At 34.9% G+C, this 21,207-nt stretch overlaps 2 protein-coding genes across 6 annotated transcripts; one reads left to right on the top strand and one right to left on the bottom strand.

The window, feature by feature from the left end:
• Positions 1 to 3,006: 3,006 nt before the first annotated feature.
• Positions 3,007 to 8,708, top strand: LOC133299063 (kinetochore protein NDC80 homolog). Of its 5 annotated transcripts, none has more exons than XR_009749897.1 (6): positions 3,007 to 4,136; positions 4,296 to 4,542; positions 5,287 to 5,433; positions 6,149 to 6,409; positions 7,718 to 7,922; positions 8,517 to 8,708. XR_009749897.1 is itself a non-coding variant. In XM_061498475.1 (4 exons), the coding sequence occupies exons 1-4, from the start codon at positions 3,046 to 3,048 to the stop codon at positions 6,395 to 6,397; spliced, it is 1,734 nt and encodes a 577-aa protein (XP_061354459.1). In that variant the 5' UTR covers positions 3,007 to 3,045; the 3' UTR covers positions 6,398 to 8,490. The 5 variants fall into 5 exon arrangements, 1 of the variants encoding a protein (XP_061354459.1); XR_009749896.1 differs by having other exon boundaries at positions 6,713 to 7,922; XR_009749898.1 differs by having other exon boundaries at positions 6,149 to 6,783.
• Positions 8,709 to 14,995: 6,287 nt separating this feature from the next.
• On the bottom strand, positions 14,996 to 20,696 carry LOC133299023 (WAT1-related protein At1g68170-like). The gene is made up of 7 exons (XM_061498415.1): positions 20,503 to 20,696; positions 19,662 to 19,724; positions 17,718 to 17,834; positions 17,209 to 17,461; positions 16,495 to 16,653; positions 15,701 to 15,852; positions 14,996 to 15,263 (listed from the first exon to the last, which is right to left on the bottom strand). The coding sequence occupies exons 1-7, from the start codon at positions 20,694 to 20,696 to the stop codon at positions 14,996 to 14,998; spliced, it is 1,206 nt and encodes a 401-aa protein (XP_061354399.1).
• Between the last annotated feature and the right edge of the window lie 511 nt (positions 20,697 to 21,207).

Here is a 21,207-nt window from a genome sequence, read left to right as displayed (position 1 = left end):
ATGACTCTTACATTTTGTCTTTCTCTAAATTATGTAAACTGTGATGCACTTACAGTTGTGGTCCATCAGATATATTCTTACCTTCTTTTCAAAGAATTAGTTATTAAAGCACAATGACAGACTTTGTGATTAACCCAATACCCTGCTTTTCATAGTAACAATATATCTGATGAACAATGATGATAATGACCCCATGTTTTGCTTGAAACAAACAAGAAACTGTTATCAAGCTCTCAATGTCTAACAATCAACACTAGATTCCACTCATATTGCAGACTTACTTGTGGACAGAAGAACTTTCTATTATGAAACTTTTAATGCTTTAAGAGCAAATATAAACTCCCCAGCTGACCGATGCATACGGACTAATAAGAAAAGCTCATGGTATTCTATGCATAGATTTTTTTTACAATAAAATATGTGGCATGTATCCAGAAGAAATTCATGCCTCCAGATATAAAACTCCAACAGCATCATGAGCATCATTTTAAAAACTTCCTTGCATCTTTAGATTCTAACTACATGAGATGAAGATGTTACATGCTGTTTTTTTTGGTATCCAGCACAATTGCTACAGCCATAAGCACCGCCATTGCCACGAAAAGTAATACTCCTCCCAACAAAATACAGAGTAAAAGGCTGACCGCTGGCGCTAAGAGTCTAAGACCACTTAAGAATTCAATCTAGGAATAAAATTCCAAACAGGGGTGGAACGAAGAAATAGTACCAACAAGCTCAAGTACACTATAAAAGCACATGTCCAGGCTTTGAAGGACGCAACAACAATAAATAGTCAATAATTTAAGCAGAAGATCTTATCCCGATATTACTTTTGGGTGAACATTCCCAAATAATAAACCCATTCTTTCAAACTTAATTCTTCCAAAACACATTGTACTCATATTAGAAGATAGATTAGCTTATACTTTAGCTTGTCTGTTCGCTACTGTACTTTTGGTTGTATAAGAGTGAGGTTAGATTAATGATTTTATATATTTCTAATACGCTCCCTCACAAGAAAGCTGATTAGGTTTGGGCTTGAAAGGTGGATGATGCATCAAGCTCGGGTTATCTGTGCTAAGAAATTTCACAAAGAAAATGGGAGGTAACGAGAATTGAACCCAGGACATCGAGGCTCGATACCATGTAAAAAACTAATGGGTGAGATTACATTAATAATTTTATATATCTATGACAAAGAGTATATCTTTTTCTGTCACTATCTAGTCTGTTAGTTGTTAGTGGGTGAGTTAGTTGCTAACTCAGATTTGAGTCAGGCTTCAGCTCTATAAATAAAGCTTCAATGCATCAGTTTACTCATCTCAGAAATATAATAACAGAAATGACATTCTCTCACTTTCTCTTTTTCTCTCTCTCTCTCTTTTCAACCTCTGATATGGTATCAGAGCTCTCTTCTTCTAGGCCTAATCCATTTCTTTTCCACTCAAGTCTTCCGCTACGCCTTCTTCGCAAGAAATTCGCAACAACAACTAACAACTCAAAAGTAATTGTACACCAATCACCCAAACGTGAACACTCTCATTGCATGCATGAATCATATTACTATGGCTAGATGCTCTAACACATGAGATATGTCTCCTTAGAATCCCAATCACCCAAACGTGAACACTCTCATTGCATGCATGAAGGTTATGTGCTAATATTTGATCATTTGAAAAGCTCATAGCTAGAATTATTACTTGCTCACTACAATCTGTCAATGAATTTTTTTTAAAAATTAAATCAGACAGAACATTTTTTGTGCTCATGTTAGTGCTTATTCTTCATAGAAATTCTTAGGGAGGACCAACTGGTATTGATTTGGAATTCAACATTAAAAACGCTTAAGATTGTCTATATTATGGTAGTAAGGGGCATATTTACATATCAATTTTTAAATATAGTAAGGGATATTTACTTAAGAATTTCTCCCTTTCTGAATATTCCATATTCTGGATTTGTTGATTTTATTTGACTTACTATACTCTCAATTACAATACAAATTGATCATATTTGACTCATTGTTCCCTCATTTACTATACAACCAATAACGTCACTAGATCTCTGTCTACAAAATTATCTCCCAATCGTCTTTTTTTTTTTAATTATAATTTTTACACAACGTTAAATTAGTTACTCATTTTCGTGAGGTGGTGATGATTTGCAAAAGTGAGATTTCAGGGACTTCAACAGGGGCAAAAGTGAGAAATGACAATAATTATGATTCTGATAAACCGAACCAGCGCGAGCGGGAAACTGAAAATCGTGAAATTCTAACTTTATTTTAATTAGCTTTTAAATTCTAACTCCCGCTATACTAACCTCTTCTGTTAACTTAGATTAATTTACTAATAATGAATAAATCTTAACCGTGTATTAAATCTACATAATTAATTATATTTTTAATACAAAATATTATCATATTTTATAAATTTCTTAAATTAAAAAAGACAGAAAACAGAAAATTTAAAATATTATCTTCTTTTCCTAGATAAAATAAAAATATTAAAAAATTTCATTCAAAAACATGAATTAATGGTCATCGTTAATAAATTGATTCTAAGTTAACAATCTACCAAAAAAAAAAAACAATCCTAAAGTTAACAAAAAAAAAACACATACTATAATAATAGATAAAATTAAAAGAATCCACTAGGATTAGCCTAGTGGTGGGGTGTGTGTTAGGTGTGTGTTCAATTCCCATGTAATATAAAAAAAAAAAAATTTAAAAGAATAATTTTACCAAAAAAATTAAAAAATTAAAAGAATAATCAAGACGAAATTAAAATTGAAAATAGTTATTTAAGAAGGATTTCATGTTTGTCATTTTAAATGACATAAGTTATATCATTTTAAGAGAGAAATAGATAAGAATGAAAATTATGGGAGAGAGTAAGTGAGTGATTTTTTTTAATTTAATTTTTAAATAAAAAATAAAATTATATATTTATCTCTCTCTTAAAATGAAATTTATGTCAAGAAATACTTCTCCCCGTTTAAAAAACAAGAGAATTTAAGATTACCGGCGAGGAGGGCCCTGTGGAGATGAGACCCAACACCGGCCGTCGGCAACCGAAAGAGTCGTTCATCTTGCCGTCGCCTCTGGACTTCCAGCACCGCCCCCGCGACTCAGACGCCAGCAGCCGCCCTTCCTCCGTCGGAATCGGCGGCGGCCGCCCCACCTTAGACCTCTACAAAGATCGTTCGTTCCAGCAATCGGCGGTGGCAAGCATCAACTCGTTCCTTTCCTCTCACAACTTCCCAATCTCCTTCAAGTCGACGTTCCCTTCCGCTAAGGACATCCACGAAACCCTGAAATTCCTTCTCTCACTCATCGACATGCCAAAGCTCGAAGACGATCTCCCCCTCCTCCTTAAGCGCTTAGGTTACCCTTTCAAAATCAACAAATCGATCCTCAAATCCCCCGCAGCCCCTCCTCATCAATGGCCCACATTCCTTGCCCTTATCCACTGGATGGTCCAGATTGCAAAGTTCCATCACCACCTCTCTTCTTCTTCTTCTTCTTCCACCAACTCTCTCGTTCACTCCAACGTCCTCCATCAGTACCAACTCAGTAGCTACATGCATTATATCAGAGGCGACGATGACGCCGTCGAGGAACTCGACCGCAAGATCAGGGAGAAGATCCAACACGAGAAGGCTCTTGCTGAGGAGAAACTTAAGGCTGCTAAGGAAACCGCTTCGAATTTGGAGGCGGAACTCGAGAGGCTCAGGTCTGCTCCTTCTCAGAAGGAGGTGCTCGAGAAGGAAAATGGTTTGCTAGAAGATGATGTGAACAAGTTCCATATGATTATTGAGGAGTTAGCGTCAAGGATTCAGCAAGGGGAGAAGGTTTTGGCGGAGAAGGAGAAGCAGTTGGAGGTTAAGATGGAGGAGAATGGGAGGATTTGCGAGGAGAATGAGGAGCTGAAGAGGAGGGTGGTGCTTCAGACTTTCAATGCAAGGGATGTGGAGAGGATGAAGAGGGAGTTGCAGACTGCGGAGAGAGATGTTGGGGAAGCTGAGCTTGCTAGGAATGCTTGGGAGGACAAGTGTTGGGAACTTGACACTAGTCTTGATCACAAATTCAAGGACCTTCAGGCATTCGCAATGGATTGCAACCAGGCCCTTAAGAGGTTCTTTTCTTCTTCTCAATGTCATATGCAACAACTATACAGTGTTGTTAATGTTGTTTCTGTTAAGATGTTGGCGTCTCTTGAATCAACTCTACTAATATTAGTATTTAATTGTACTGTATATCTCACCAACACACCCTTCATTCCCTGTGCTTCTAGGTTGAAGATTGGTAATGGTATTGAGCATCAGTTGAATCCCAAGGGAAATACGCCTGCTGAGATAATGGGTATTGATCACAAATTGACACTGAAGCCTTCACTTAACTCCTTTACTGATGACATCAAGAAAAGTTCTACGGAAAAATTGGAAGAGTTGATTTCCCATCAGCAAAAGTTCAGCGAAAATGCTGTTAGGCTTGAGGGGAAAAGAAATCAACTTGCAGCAGTGCATTCACGCATTGATGAAGTAAGTGCATCATGTTTAGTGCTTTATACACTGATGTTAATACTTTGTCCATAGCAATGCCTACTGTACAGTGTGCAAGTTTTGATTTCAACTTTTTGTTGTATAAGTGGAATAGCAATTAAAATTTTAGTTTGGATTGATGAATGGCCAGGCCATGATAATAATGAACTTGATGTACAGAAAGAGGGAGAGCGAGAGAGAGAGAGAGAGAGAGAGAATTGTTCTTCTACTAGAAAGTTAAAAATATTTGCAAATAGGCCTATGAGTGGGGCCAGAGTTGGTGCTGGCATGCAAGAATTGGAATGTGGAAGCTGGTGCAGGGGCAATGTTGTTGCATTGATGACTGTGTTTTCTAAGTTGTAACTTGTACAAACCAATATATTTTACTTTCTTTTAGGCATACTTAATTCTTATTTATGTTTTTTTATTGAATTCACTCATCAAACTTGCATTCTGACTTGAGTATGACTCCATGTCTGCTGCTATTTAACAGGACAATGGTCAAGTCCAAAATATAGGTTTAAATGACAAACATCTTTTAGTTGCCATCTTTACACTTGTGGAGAATATTATAGTATGTGACAAAAAAAAGAAAAAAAAAACACATTTCTACTTTCTTGCTTTTTTCTGGCATTTATGTTACACTCTTTGTTGGAGTTAGATGGGTATTGGAAACAGAAACCATTGCATTGTGAAGACTGTTATTTGATTTTCTTTTCTGCTGCTTGCTGATTTATCCACCAGATTGAAGCTCAAAGGAACATGATAAAGAAGGAAACAGACGAGTACACAGGCAGATGTTTTGCTGAAGCTGAGAAAATGCTGGAGGATGTCCAGCAGGCAGATCATGACCTGGGCATTAGGGAAAGAGAGAAAGCTGAGGTTCTTAAGGTAATTCCTTGGATGTTATACATTTCTTCAATAATCAATTGAATTTGATATGCTAAGAATTCTTGAAGATGTGGAATCTGTGTCTGTTGCTGTCCTCTCTGTTGTGTTTGAATCAATTTGGAGAGGCAAGCAATATTCACTGCAAACTCCATATTGATCGGCCTATTTTCTGCACATTAAGTTTTTGAGTTAAATCTTATCTAACATGCTAGTTTCTCGTGTTTCAGTCATTTTTTATATTTTGGGGTTCATATTGCATGCAGTGCACGGATGAGCAATTGTTTTTGACCATTTTAAGCACAAAAGTAGTTGCTATAGTCCTTTATTTTTGCTGCTTATGTGTTGTCCTCTACCTAGTTTGTGTTCATGTCTTTGTGCAAGTGCTTGTGAGGAAAATGGCCAATATGTTCTTAACTTGCATACCGTGCTGAGTTCATTCCTTTTCAGCATAAGCTTTAGCATATCTGGTAATCAAACAGGGAAACTGGGAAGAATAAAGCACACAAAAGGCTAATTATATCAATTTAATTCAACATGAAACATATACCTCCCTTTTCTCTGCTTAATCAGCATAATTATAAAGTAAGTATGTTTTGAATGAAGACATAAATGAGTTTTTCCTTTTTTTCAGTAACTGGGATGATCCCTTTTGGTTAAAACTAACCTTATTTACTGGATCATTTTGTATCCAATGGACTTCTTTGTTTTTTTCAAGGCCTCGGAATTGAAGTTGCAGGAAACAATTAAACAAAGTGAAGAAGAAATTCAAATGCACGCTCACGAACTCCTGAAGGCGGTTGATTCAATCTCGAAGTACAAAGTACATGTGGCGTCCAAAATTTCAGAGATGAAGAGGGATCTATCGGAAACTGCATCTGCTATCTCAGAGGCATACCGGGGTTCACTCCCATCTCAATTTGGTAATATATTCAATGCAACCCGCCAATTGGAGAAAACAAATTAAGTGCAGCATTGTGTATGTACTATCTCTATAGCATCTTTTTCTTTTTCATACTTCACTGATCGCCACACACAAACACATCACCTCACCTCTCCTTACATTTATATAACTTTCACTGCATGATTACTGCTCAACCGATCTCATTTTCTTGATACTCTAATTCTGTGATTATAAAAAATACGAGTGATGTGTGAGTAAAATTGGGTAGTAAGGATTTTTCTATTTTTTCTTAAAGCATGAGTTTAGACGACAACAATAATTGTTGTATTAATATACCTTGACTTCAACCAAAGTAAAATAAAATTCTGCAATATACAGTGTTACTTAACATTTAGCCTCGACAATATGACCTGGGCATTAGGGAAAGAGAGAAAGCTGAGGTTCTTAAGGTAATTCCTTGGATGTTATACATTTCTTCAATAATCAATTGAATTTGATATGCTAAGAATTCATGAAGATGTGGAATCTGTCTGTTGCTGTCCTCTCTGTTGTGTTTGAATCAATTTGGAGAGGCAAGCAATATTCACTGCAAACTCCATATTGATTGGCCTATTTTCTGCAAGTTAAGTTTTTGAGTTAAATCTTATCTAACATGCTAGTTTCTCGTGTTTCAATCGTTTTTTTATATTTTGGGGTTCATATTGCATGCAGTGCACGGATGAGCAATTGTTTTTGAGCATTTTAAGCACAAAAGTAGTTGCTATAGTCCTTTATTTTCGCTGCTTAGGTGTTGTCCTCTACCTAGTTCGTGTTCATGTCTTTGGGCAAGTGCTTGTGAGGAAAATGGCCAATATGTTCTTAACTTGCATACCGTGCTGAGTCCATTCCTTTTCAGCATAAGCTTTGGCATATCTTGTAATCAAACAGGGAAAGGGAAGAATAAAGCACACAAAAGGCTAATTATATCAATTTCATAAGCCAAACTAACTATCGCCAAGCTTAGTAAACCACTGCGCGTTAAACCCGACTAGCGAGTGTGGGGTGGAGGAAATCTTTGTACGCAGCCTTACCCTTGCATAATTGCAAAGAGGCTGTTTCCTGGATTCGAACCCATGACCTTTCAGTCATGAAGGAACATTTTTACCACTGCTCCGGTTCGCCCCCTTTTTATTGCCAAGCTTAGTAACGGGGAATAATTCAACACGGAACATATACCACCCTTTTCTTTGCTTAATCAGCATAATTATAAAGTAAATATGTTTTGAATGAAGACATAAATGAGTTTTTCCTTTTTTTCAATAACTGGGATGATCCCTTTTGGTTAAAATTAACCTTATTTACTGGATCATTTTGTATCCAATGAACTTCTTTGTTTTTGTCAAGGCCTCGGAATTGAAGTTGCAGGAAACGATTAAACAAAGTGAAGAAGAAATTCAAATGCATGCTCACGAACTCCTGAAGGTGGTCGATTCAATCTTGAAGTACAAAGTACATGTGGCGTCCAAAATTTCAGAGATGAAGAGGGATCTATCGAAAACTGCATCTGCTATCTCAGATGCATACCGGGGTTCACTCCCATCTCAATTTGGTAATATATTCAATGCAACCAATTCGAGAAAACAATTAAGTGCAGCATTGTGTATGTACTATCTCTATAGCGTCTTTTTCTTTTTCATACTTCACTGATAGCCACACACAAACACATCTCCTCACCTCTCCTTACATTTATATAATTTTCACTGCATGATTACTGCTCAACTGATCTCGTTTTCTTGATACTCTAATTCTGCGATTATAAAAAATACGAGTGATGTGTAAGTAAAATTGGGTAGTAAGGATTAAGGATTTTTCTATTTTTTCTAAAGCATGAGTTTAGACGACAACAATAATTGTTGTATTAATATACCTTGACTTCAGCCAAAGTAAAATAAAATTCTGCAATATACAGTGTTACTTACCATTTAGCCTCGACAAGCAGAAGTCTGATATGTAAGAAATAGACAAACCATTTTATTTTTCTTAATTTCTTGCCCGCACACCTATTTTATTTATTTTGTTATATTATTTACTTTCATGGTCTTTGTATGTTCATAGCTCTGTTGTGAAAAGAGTAAATCGCTCACACTATTGTTCCCCTCTCATTCATTGTAGTTATTATGATCTCTATTATTTTTCTATCTAGATCACTGGGCAGCTGAGTAGAAGGTTGCTAGAACTTGCCGTTCATCCCGTAGCTTTGTTTGCAAGTCCTCCTTCATTTTGGGTTGTATTAACTTCTAATGTTTGAAACATATTTAGTGTTTCTGTGTATATTATATTAGAAATGTTTGTGATATTTTGGGATGTTAGAAATATAGGCGTAATTCTGCCGAAATGTGGGGGGAATTGTTTGGATTTTGTTTTGTTTAATATAATTATTGTTGAATATAGGCTTGCAGGTTAAAGCATGTTTTGAATACCTTAATACGTGCACTTGCCATGAGTCGAAATTTTGGCTACGACAGTTAGGTGTTGCGTAGATAGCATTTTAGTATGTTAAATACTTGTTTTAGACCGAGTAAAATGGTTTTGATTCATGTAAGATTGACTAGAAGAAAGTAGGATTACACATGAGATCCATAATACATTATGAGATAAACTTAAAAATCGTGGCTGCAATTTGAATGATTTTGATAAGAACCTTGAGGTGCACCACCCCAAAAGCTAGCTCAAAGGGTGAGAGTGCCAAGGCCTTATAAACCCCACATTAGTTGCCCATACAACCAATGTGGGACTCCAAGTCCCATACCTTGCAAATGGGTCCTAACATTTCACCACGCTCCGCAGTCCCGGCGCCCACGCGGGCTAGCTTTGCGCTAGTCTTTTACTAGCCCCGGGCGAACACTGCAATGCCGGCGTCACCACCCGCGCCGCTCGATTGCAACTGAGAGACATAGTGGAAGGCTCTGATACCATTTGATAAGAACCTTGAGGTGCACCACCCCAAAAGCTAGCTCAAAGGGTGAGAGTGCCCAAGGCCTTATAAACCCCACATTAGTTGCCCATACAACCAATGTGGGACTCCAAGTCCCATACCTTGCAAATGGGTCCTAACAGATTTAAAGGTCATCAATATCATGAGTGAAAGTAGGATTACACCAGTATGCAATTTTCAGGACCCAACAGGTCCATATTTTCGGGTGGAAACGTCATTTGAGCTTGAGAAATCCACTATCGTAGCTTCCTACAACGAAAGTGCTGCAATTAATCAAAACGTGAACGTTCACTGTTGCACTAATCGAAGAGAAAGTCCCAAAAAATCAATACCTTAAAAACTGCTGCTTTGTCAAATTCCTACTTCCCTTTCTTGGATGGCTATTAGTATTTACATCAAAGGAGGCATGCCTATAAGTACTAGCAACTACTGGCCCGGCCACACCCGAGACTACACAATGTCCCCATAAAAACAATTACAAAAACATGAGCTGCTATAGGATCCAGTGACTGAGCATAAAGGTAGATAATGCATTAACCACATTGCTTGACAAGAAGAACATCGAAAGGCTGCAATAAAAGCAATGTTACCAGAAGAACGAACAACTCAGCTCCAAATGGCCAACTATATGACCATAGGCCTTTCCTGGTGGGTGTACACTTGCGTAAGTCAAGAAATGTATTCTCCTCAAAAACTTAAATGGGCGGAAGACAATTTATATTATTTTATATTATTCCTTGACAGCATAAGAACCTCTGTTGATAATGCAGAGTCTTGTTACTCTTCACTTCACATCTGCAGTCATAAGAAATCCCTCCGCAGGGACCAGCATGGTGGGCTCTTGTGATTATAATCAAAACTATTGATGTCTGAGAAGTAAGAAGCTGAGTAAATTAAAATCCTGAATTGAAATGTATTAGATAAATAGCATCGAAAAAACATGATATTGAGTTTAAAGGAGTAGACAAGCAAAAACAACAGAGGAAAATTCAGTTTATGTAATAAATCGATCAAGGAAAATATATAAAGGTAAAAAAAGATGATATTGAGAAATGTTAGACATACTCCTTCCAAATGAAGTAAGGAGGTTGCCGTGTCAACATCTCTAAAACTGTACATCCTAAGCTCCACATATAAGCTGCTAGTCCATAACCACGATTCCTTAGGTTAACAACCTATGATCCAACAATTCAAAGTTAATATAGCCACATTAAGAAAGCTAATGTAATATTAAATTTTTATTTTTTTATTTTGCTTAAATTACAAATGAACCAAAAAACAAGAATTTAAAGATGGTGATATGCTGTCTGGTATAAGAAACTCAAGTGAAGCGTATGAGTCTATAGAATAATTTACTTATAATTGAGACTTATGTTCATACAGCAAGTAGGAATATTTGGCATATGTGCTAAACTGAATCAGACAGCCCCGTATGATCCATCTCATATAGTTCATCCATTTAAAGAAATTATATCAAACATATGCTACAAGCATAGACAAACCTCAGGGGCCATCCAGTATGGGGAGCCTTTGCTTGATTTAACATCATTCAATTTGGTTGCCTGTAAAGGGAAAAGAACCAACAGTATAATTTCAACTTCAAGCAGTTAGCATTTGGGATTTGCAATGATAAAATGCTGATTTTAGAAAGTTCATTTTGCTGAACAAAGGAACCTTTGCCAACCCAAAATCTGCAAGCTTGACGAACCCATTTGCATCAACCAATATAATATATTGGCACACTTGATGTCCCTAAAATTAAAATTTTCGATGAAAAAAAATTAGAATGTGGCAAGTCCATGTAAACTCAAGATATTATAAGCAATCAATTTCCCACCACTGCATCCAACTTTAGTTACTATGTGTTTTACACAATCATAGAAAGTGGCTGAATATAGAAATTTCAGAACTCAAAAAAGGAAATCAAAATTCTAAATGAACTGTAGTTTTTGCAATGATTCGATGCCAAACATTTTTTCCCGTAAGACATTAGGCATGAAACATATTTTTCTTGACCCTTTAGCATAAAACAATGTAACATAATTAACCGAGCCAGATAACTTCTTTAACTAAATAAGCATGTGAATGCATTCTATAGTAAATTCCACTAAGAAATACATTATAAATTCTAGCTAGGGACAAAGAACTGAGATGGGAAAGGCTGTCTAATGGACATGCACCTAATTAATATTTTATGGAATAAACATTAATTTAAGGATACTTTGTCTAACCTTTCTACAAATTATGCAAGTGAAGCAGCCTTGATTTGATAGTATCAACGCATGCATGGTATTGCGTTAACGATTTAATTTTATAATAATCACATAAATGGTTTTAAAGTTTTATATTAATATCTTCAACACATTATCTCAACCGATCAACTAATAAGGGTTTGTTTCAACATAATCAATGGTTTCGAGTTCGAGTCCCTACATGCAATTATATTAAAACTTAATAGAAAGAGCTTTGTCACTCATATGGTCCCATTTGACTTGAACCAGACTAATTAAGTAATCGATTAACCAAATAAATTTGAAAAACACAATAAATTTGAAGTGTGAATAAATGGACAGTCTAATTTTTATTTTTAAATTTATGTTAAAAAACAGGAGCACTAAAATTCAAATTCATAACAATATAATCAAAAACTGTATCATATAAAAGATCAATTCAATCAAAATACTTTCATTGATAACTTTATATTAATACCTCAAACACCTTCATTGGTAGCTTTCCGCCTTCGGTTAGCATCCACTCACTCCAAAGGCAGCCCAATTGAAATGAACTATTCCATCAACTGCTGATGCACTAGCAAATGCAGCCACAGAAGCAAAATTGGCCAGTCCCATTATTAGCAATAACTTATGTGCTGAGCTTAGGCAATTGCCACGTAAGCCTTTGTGTTGGAAATGAAAGCGATAGTTTTTGCTGCTACATGCTACACTACCCTCTCCCCTTTCGGTTACATCACGCTTAATTCTGCACCCTTTTTCTCCTCCTTTGGTATATATTCCTACAAGCAAGTTCAGCTGTTGTACTCCAATAATACAAGCATGCGTCATACCACCAGCCTCGTGTTGACGGCTTTGGGGAGACGTGGAAGAGAAGGGAAACCAACCTAAAAGAAAAAGGTAAAATAAGAAATAATTAAAATTATTTGAGTGTAAATGAAGTGAATTGAGTTTGAGCTCTTGGGATATTCTAATGTGATAAGTCCTACATTGGATTGGATGATAATAAGCTAAGTGCGAGGATCCATAATGTCTTAAGATGATTTTGGGTTGAGACATGGTGTAAGACCCATTAGATATGGTGGTATAGCCTTAGCCCATTGGTGGTGGTCCTCCGCCATGGGCTCCTCCTGGGCCTGGTTGACTCTAATATCACAGTCAGGGTGGACTCGAGCTAGCCTGGTGTTTTGTTAGGAGGCAAGTTGAGTACTTGGCCCTATGATACTCAGTTGAAGGAGGACATATCAATGTTGGACGGTTGGGAGGAAGCATATCAATGTTAAGTTTCACATTTGAGAGAGAAATTGTTGGGATATTCAAATGCGATGACTTATATATTAGTTGGTAATGGACTAAAAGAAGTGCATATAAATACGAGAATCCATAAACCTAATTAATGCTTTAAAATTTTTGGTTGAGACATAATATCAGATCCATGACGGTATAATCTTAATTCATTGATAATGATTCTCGTGGACCCGCTTGATAAGAGTTTGACCTATATATTTTAAGTAACAGTTAAAAGGTCCAATTTATGCCTTTTAAAAATATATCTATGACCTATATTCTACAAAATATATTAATTTAGGTCTAACCTAATATATAGGTTGAGCTGTCCTGATGGCCGCGTGACCTTTTATACCCTTATCTAGGACATTATTTTAACTTTTCAAATGCGATGTGAAATAATTAAGTCATAATTTGGTGGATTTATGTCAGGAGTGCTCCAAATTTTATACAAATATATATTTTCTTGATTCCAGCTGCTCTGATTTGTCTCCTTGTCCTTGAAGGTGCGGTGTGGCTAGGAAACAACTGGTGGATTCTAGGTAAAGTGATTGGTGCCCTGTTCCTCTTTTATTCATGCTCAACTGGAATGTTTCGCTGAAACATTATAAATCACTAATCACTAGTATTTTTTTTTTTTGTAAATTTATAAATTACTAGTATTTTTTTTTCTGTTCAAAGTATTTTGCTTGCATGTATGGCGAACAAGATTGGAAATGTGAGCATTAATTTTATCTAATTAAAATTATATAAAAAGCAGATACAATAATCTACGCATTCAAACTGACAATACCACGTATGTACAGTGGCAGACCCCAGAAAAATTTGTTTATGTCCGCACATTTAGTGGCGGGAGTTCAGGGACGGCGCCCTTGAAATTTTTTTTTTGTAAAAAAAGTTTAAATCAACGCTTGAACTCACTCATAATCTAGTTGCTTCCATAACAAGCTGCAGGCAATAGTTTGACCAATTATTTCCCCCCTAAATCTTGCTAATCCTCCAAAACAAATATGAGAATATACTTCAGTATCCATACATCACCATTCTATTTCTATTTTATAGTGGTGAATAAAAAAGTCAACACTACCTGTACAGAAGGCAAGCAAAATCACGGTCTCGTCTCTAAATATTAACTTATTTGAGAATGTCAGACCTACAATCAATTCTCTCTTTTTATAAAAATGAAAACGAAAACAAAGGATGAAGAGAGCATGAGAATGGGTATGTGACAGGAGAGGAAGAATAAGTTTTCTTTCTAATCAATTTGTGTTGCTACGTTGTTTTAATCATCTCCGTGCATTGCTACGTTGCTAACTAATATAAGAAGAAATATTTTTTTTGGTCCCTAACAAAAAATTCAGTCCCCACTTTAGTCCATTATAAAAAAAATTAGCCATCTGATCCCTATGAAATTCAAAGTGGATCCATTTTGATTTTTTTGAGGGACTAATGTAAGTTTTTTTTGAATTTGTGAGGACCACGATTTTAACTAAATTGATCCACCTTAAATTTTTTTGGGACCTCGAGACTAATTTTTTTTTTGTAAGGAACTAAAATGAGGACCATGTTTTTTCTTAGGGACTTAAAATAATATTTACTGGTAATATATATTGAACCAAGAGACCTACAACTAAAAAAAAAACTGATTTGAAAACTTTTATGACCGCAGTGGGTCCGCCACTGCGTATGTAGTTGCACACTCCACGTTTCTTACCACAAAAAAAGGAGAATTCGTTTATAAATTTTTTTTATAAATTTTTACAAATTATACTTTAGTGTAGTTTGTAAACAAAAAATATGTAAATATAATTTTCTTAAAAAAAATTTATAGTTATATATTTTTATTGTTTTACATATCTGACGTGTAATGATATTTGATAGAAATAGAATATAAATATAAATTCCGCCCCCTCCCCCTCGGCCAAATAAACAAAACCAAATATGCTTTGAACAAAACGTTACCACATCCATTTCTTTTCTTTATTTTAATTTTTGGTAAATACAACATCCATTCTTAGGTTAAAGTTGAATGCACGCTTTTACATAGATGCAATATATATCATACATAAAGACTAAGAGAATACATGTTGGGGCGATCGGAAACGGATGGCAAGCTATTGAATATTTGGGCATGGGAGGTATTACGAAAAATTCTTCTTTTTCTTCTCCCTAATTGTGTACATGTGCACAATGCTCTTCTTGTCCATTATCTGCTGATAAATCTTCATTATCCCTCACCACATTTGCAGCATTATCGTGGGTATTGTTGTTATTATGGTTGCTTTTATTTTCTACTGAAGACCTAATAAATATTTCGACTGTATTAGATTCATGGGGGCTATGTGATGGCACTAATTGATTCTTCTTCTGCATCTCTTTGCTTTTACCCCATAGAACCACGTATAAGCCACACACAATCAACACTGCTCCAATGATGCTGAAATTAACAAAAAAATAAATAAATAGTTTAAGCAAACCATCATCAACATGGCTAAAAATATTATTAACATAACTAATTTCGAAAATTTGAAACAATGACACTATTCCTAAACTTGAGTGGAAAATAGTTTAAAAAACACAACTTGAAGAGACTCTTATATAAGAATTTTAATGGTATTACATACATTATTTGAAGGTTAGCTATTTCATATTTTATTTTGAACAAGAGATTTTTCCATGTAGTATTAAGTTGCCACTTTGTTTAGACCACAGTAGTAAATCAATTTTCAACCCTACGTACGTAACAAAGATTGAAGTTGCAGGACTAGGTACTTATCATTTGCATTTTGCAGGCTAGTAAGTAAGCTGTAATGCACTACATAAACATGATTAGGATGATTACTATTATGAAAATAATAAAAAAGGAAGATATACCATCCGAGATGTAGCTGCTCGTTCAACATCATGGAACCAGCCAAGGCCACAATCACAAGCACTAAAGGGCTAAAAGCAGAGGCAAACAATGGGCCTCTCATGAGTATACACCATGAAATCACTGCCCCCATCACTCCAGAAACCACTATACCCTACACAAGTCAATTCACGTGATTTCTCTTTATTGGCTACATAAGAATAATATATAATCAATGATGAATTGATATTTTCACATTATCTCTATTACATTATATTTACAAAAGGAAAAGCATACATTTTAATTAATGCATATATATTACCTATATTTAAGGGGGCGAATCGGAAAGGTCATGAGTTCGAATCCAGAAAACAGCCTATTTGCAATTATGCAAGGGTAAGGCTGCGTACAAAGATTTCCTTCACCCCACACTCGCTAGTCGAGTTTAATGGGGAGTAGTTAATATATATATATATATATATAATATATATATATATATATATTTCTTATCAGAGTGGAGATGTTCTTACTACTAGAAAAATTCACTACCAATTCACTACCTTCATAATCACCATTGGATCAACATTTTTTCTTTTTTCAAAAACTTTTTAGTATTCTCTCTCTTTGATCCAATGGTAATTGTGGAGGTAGTGGGTTGGTAGTAAAAATATCTCCCCTCTTCTTATCATTATTAAATATATGGAAAAGCAAAATAAAGAAGTGTGAAGTTATAATAGTGTTTAGAATTATTTAGTCATATAATTAATGATAGCTCAAAGCCCGTGCATGTGTTATTATTATTAAGCGAATAGCATACCGAAAAAGCTACAGTTAGAAGCCTAACATTCCAACCCAACCTCCACTGATTCCAATCCCTCTCAAGGCAAAGAGCAAACACAGTTGATAACAGTGATCCCCATAGAGACATCAACGCGGTGCTTGAGTAATGACTCGGGTAAGTTTTACTCATCTTTGCCTGTGCCACGATATTCCAAAATCAATTCAAACCAATAATATATAGGTGAATAATATTGAATATATATTAACGTTATAATAATATCAGAAGCTAGGGAAGCAAAAACATAAAGCAATTAATACAAGATTAATTAACAAACATTGTGTTATGAACTAGATCCATATCCTAAAAATCCCATCACTAGCAAGATTGGATAGAGATATCGCAAACATATAATCTAGAGAGGATCAAGGGATAAGATCTCTATCTCCATCAATCAAGTCAGATTTTATATCAACTGGGTGGAAGATGCTCAAACCTATGAAGGTAATCTTTATAAATAAGAGGCTAAAGACTCCAGGTACACACTTTTGACCTATTTACTATTACTGTCAATACTGTGCACACACTCAAGTCTTGGCTATAAACTTATTTCTTGTGCGCAGTGATTGAAGTATTGACTATAAGCCAATCAAGATATCTATTTCTAAGATATATCTGAGTGCATACTCTTGACATATCCTTATACGATTCAGTAGCACCGAACATGTTGGTTACAAAACCAAATTAACTGACCTGAATGATGAGCCACAAAGAATAAGAGATGCCACTGGCCAGGACGAATAGAGCACCCAAGACGGTCTTACCTGTACCAACACTAGTGTGATGATACGCACCGTTTTGGTGATGCAAATGGTTTACGTGGAAGGACCCCATCTTGATTTCCACACCTTTAACGAAAGTCAGTACCATTGCCCCACCAATTCCTGTTAGTGTGCCCAGTATCTTGGCCTTCCCTGCTTTTGTTCTCAAATTTAATCTTTCCAAACTAAATACAATGTTAAATCATAAAAAACACATTATTATTTTCATTCAATATTTATTTATTTTTGTTATCGGGTATTAGTTATTAAAAATAAGGTTGAAATGGATCCCAAAAACAAAAGGGAAATTTTCTGGAAGCCATTTAATTAATACTTGGAATACAGGCAGTCCATTTAATTTTCTAATTGATAGAAACATAGAGAGAAATAGAATTAATAGAATCTGGAAAAATAATTTCAGTAAAAGTGAGGCTTACTTACCCAAAGGAAACGGCCATGATAAAGGTAATGGCTGGTGTAAGATTGGACATGGCGGATGCAAACGTTGCAGAAGTTAAAAGCAAGGCCTCTAAGTAGAGGTTTTGAGATAATACTCCTCTGCATATTAAATCAAAGCCTAGTTCTTCGTCACTTTAAATTAAGTGATGGTCAATTATAGGGAACATATCTCTATCTCGTCGTTAAAGACAAGTTAATTATGACAAAGTTAATTCAATATCACTACTAAAAACAAAATAAAAGTGCTAGAGATCAGCTGAATTTATTTTGCCAGTTATTGACTTTTGGAATTACGAGTTTTTTTTTATTTTTTTACTTTATTCCATCTAATAAATACCCTTATATCCAGACAAAATTTTAGTTATTTTTGGTGGTAGTAAATATTCCTCACAGAAAAAAAAGAAGAAGCAAACTCATCAACTTTTAAAAAAATAAAACAAGGAAAACAAATCCACGAAAATCAGAATAAACGAATGGATTTGGATTATTCTCTACAGTTCACCGCACTGATTTTGTTTATTACGTGAAAGCATGCGATTGTCACTAATTAAAAACTAGAACACGAGATGTATAAAAAAAATAAAATAAAAAAACTAGAACACGATATAAAAAAAAATAGAACACGCGCTCCACGTTAACAAAATAAAAATAAAAAATAAAATTGGGATAGACTATTTTACCTACTTTTGTTCGTGCCTATCTCTCCCTAACACTGTTAGATTATCAATCTCCAACAATACTGTTAGATTAGAATCTCAAGAGGAGAAAAAATGGTAAATGTTAGCCGAGATTTTGATCTAACAACGTTAGAGAGTGGTAGGTAAGATATGCATTAAAAAGAAATAGATAGAATAACTTATTCCAATAAAATTATATATATATGGCAACAAAATTAGTTTATCTATAAACTAAAAAGTGACAATACATTTTAGGCAAATATCAAATATGTCTCTCACATTACATGACATAATTTTGTTTCACACACACACAAAAAATGGGTGTGACTCACTTTTTTCCTTTCTCTCTTATCTTTAATGGGTTCCACCCACTTTTTTGTGTTGCATGAGACAAAAAATAGTCATTTATCAATTTAGGTAAATATAAAATAACCATTAAGTTTTTTTAAAATATTGAAATTATAAAATAAAGGCATAATTAAATAAAGTAAAAATTAAATATAAATTGAAAATTAAAAAATATTAAATATATTTTTAAAGAATATACTTAGAAATTTAACTCCTCTCGAGATAATAAACTGCATCACTATAGAAATAAAAATAATTTTGTTTAAATTTAATTTTTAGAGTAAATACATTTTTTGTTTCCTAACAAAAATTACGTCCTCACTTTAGTTCTTTACAAAAAAAAAGTAGTCGTTTGGTCCTTATGAAATTCAAAATGGACCAATTTTAGTCATTTTGAAAGACTAATATGGGTATTTTTTAAATTTGTGAGAAACCAAAATTTCAACTAAATGGGTCCACTTTGAATTTTGTAGTGACCTCAAGACTAATTTTTTTTATAAGGAACTAAAATGCAACTGTGTTTTTTGTTACGACTTAAAAGGTATTTACTCTAATTTTTATCAAGTATCCATGTAAGATTGTTGAACTGAGCTATGAGACACAGGCAGATATGGTTTGATTTTGGAACTCCAGAACTAGAATGGTGCTGTCTAGCTAGAAAGGTCACGTAAATATAGTTACAAATACAAATTGATGGTGGAGAAAGAGTCACGCATGATTAATTAATTAGGAATCCATGTGGACAGCACAATTGGCCTCGATCTCTGTATTCACTTCGTAACTCTTTTTGCAAACTTGACATTTGTTTCGGTGATCTCTAATTAAGCTAAACCGAAAGAAGAGCACCATTCAAACGATAATTTGACGGAGCATATCAATAAATTAACAAGACATTACATACCCAAATAATCCGCTCAGAAATGACTGAAACAGTATCGTCCATGTCATCTTTGCCCTCTTCTTTCTGCCAATCATCAACAACAAATTAAAAGCATATTAGTTTGATCTGTCTCTTCTTTTTGGTGTTTAGATACTATTTTTTTAACTCAAATTGGGGCGTTTTACTATTACTATTGCTATTGCTATTGTTTCTCCAGTTTTTTCAACTAGGGGTGAAAAGACATGCTCTTCAAATTAAGGAGTTCTCAAATAATCCTCTATATAAATGCACACTCACAAGTGGGTTCAATAACTCCAACTGCTCAAATAGCAGTACCCATTAACACTTCAAAAGCTTTGGAACATCAAATAGAAATTAAAGCAATCATTCTCCATTGACAATGAACTGATCTCAATTATCTTTATCTTCAAAAACCTTAGAAAGAATTCATTCTTAATTTAGTTTCTGCATGGCATGTATTAATCTCACATACGAAAGAAATATTCAGGAGGAAATTGTTACGGTTGGCATATTATTTATGTTTCTTAGCTATATAGAATCATGGCTGTTATATTTCTGCTGTCACTGCAAATAAATTTTTGCAACCACGCACGTCGGTGGATTTTTTATTTTTTTCAAAAATTGGTGGGACTAATTTTGTGTGTGTTTGCTGTACTAAAAAAAGTGGTGCAGCCACACCAGAAGTTGGGACCCTAGAATCATAATAAAAACATCTTAAAATCATGAAAAAAATATAGCACATGATCAAATTATATGTAAAAGATGATTGAAGAAAATTTAAGTAAGGAGCTTTTTGCATGCATGTTGACTCTCTTGATCTATTATTAATTAAAGAATGAACCTTTCAACAATGAGAGCAAGTGGAGCTATGAAAGCAGTTGCGAATATAAAGCGGTACGCAACAACAATCCTCAAGTTCATGCCATCGTTAACGGCAAGCTTGTAGAGCACATTCATCCCAGCAAATGATATCTGCACCACCACCATTAGCAGCGTTGGCTTCAACCCCTGCACTGCATTGCACATATCCTTCATTGTTATATAATAATTAGTTAGTACTAGTGGTCCACACTTGTCACTTAATTAAGATTAAGACAGTGTGAAATAGAGATAGAGAAATAAAAGAGGGTGTTGGCCCTTGAGATGAAAGCAGAGGGGATATTTATGCACATTTCAGAGCTTAAAGATGAAAGAGGCAGTGTTTGTTTGTTTGTTTCCCACGTCACCCCCTCTACCTTGGTACTGTCATAAATTCACACGCTTGCAGTTCCTTGTTGACACGTGCGATATGCGTCTTCGTGGGTCAATTTCGGGCATCTTCCCCAACTGTTATTGTGTGCATGAATCTCAGTGATGAACTTTTTGAGTTCTCGATCTTCGCCACCTCTTCACCAACCCTGTCAAATTTTCCACTACTCTTTTATTTATTATTATTATTTTTTTTTTGGTGAGGTTAACGGGTGAAAGCTCCAACCAAAGGAAAGAAAGAAAACAAACAAATCAAGAAACACTGCTTGTTAAGAAACCCACAACAGTCATATCAGCT

The sequence above is a fragment of the Gastrolobium bilobum genome, unplaced genomic scaffold (assembly GCF_033153095.1).
Source record: "Gastrolobium bilobum isolate Gb01-03AN ecotype WA unplaced genomic scaffold, APGP_CSIRO_Gbil_v1 utg3919, whole genome shotgun sequence".
Taxonomy (NCBI): Eukaryota; Viridiplantae; Streptophyta; class Magnoliopsida; order Fabales; family Fabaceae; genus Gastrolobium; species Gastrolobium bilobum.
Note: the sequence above shows the minus strand (reverse complement) of the source record. Positions and strands in the feature narration are given on the sequence as shown.

Excerpts from the sequence above, each read along its gene's own strand:
- LOC133299023 (XM_061498415.1), bottom strand. The coding sequence starts at position 20,696 with ATGAAGGATATGTGCAATGCAGTGCAGGGGTTGAAGCCAACGCTGCTA. Across the intron at positions 16,654-17,208 it reads CTTTGTGGCTCATCATTCAG|GCAAAGATGAGTAAAACTTA; the intron begins GTCAGTTAATTT and ends ATCGTGGCACAG. Across the intron at positions 15,853-16,494 it reads TTCTAACTGTAGCTTTTTCG|GGTATAGTGGTTTCTGGAGT; the intron begins GTATGCTATTCG and ends TGACTTGTGTAG.
- LOC133299063 (XM_061498475.1), top strand. The coding sequence starts at position 3,046 with ATGAGACCCAACACCGGCCGTCGGCAACCGAAAGAGTCGTTCATCTTG. Across the intron at positions 4,543-5,286 it reads TGCATTCACGCATTGATGAA|ATTGAAGCTCAAAGGAACAT; the intron begins GTAAGTGCATCA and ends TTTATCCACCAG. Across the intron at positions 5,434-6,148 it reads AGAAAGCTGAGGTTCTTAAG|GCCTCGGAATTGAAGTTGCA; the intron begins GTAATTCCTTGG and ends GTTTTTTTCAAG.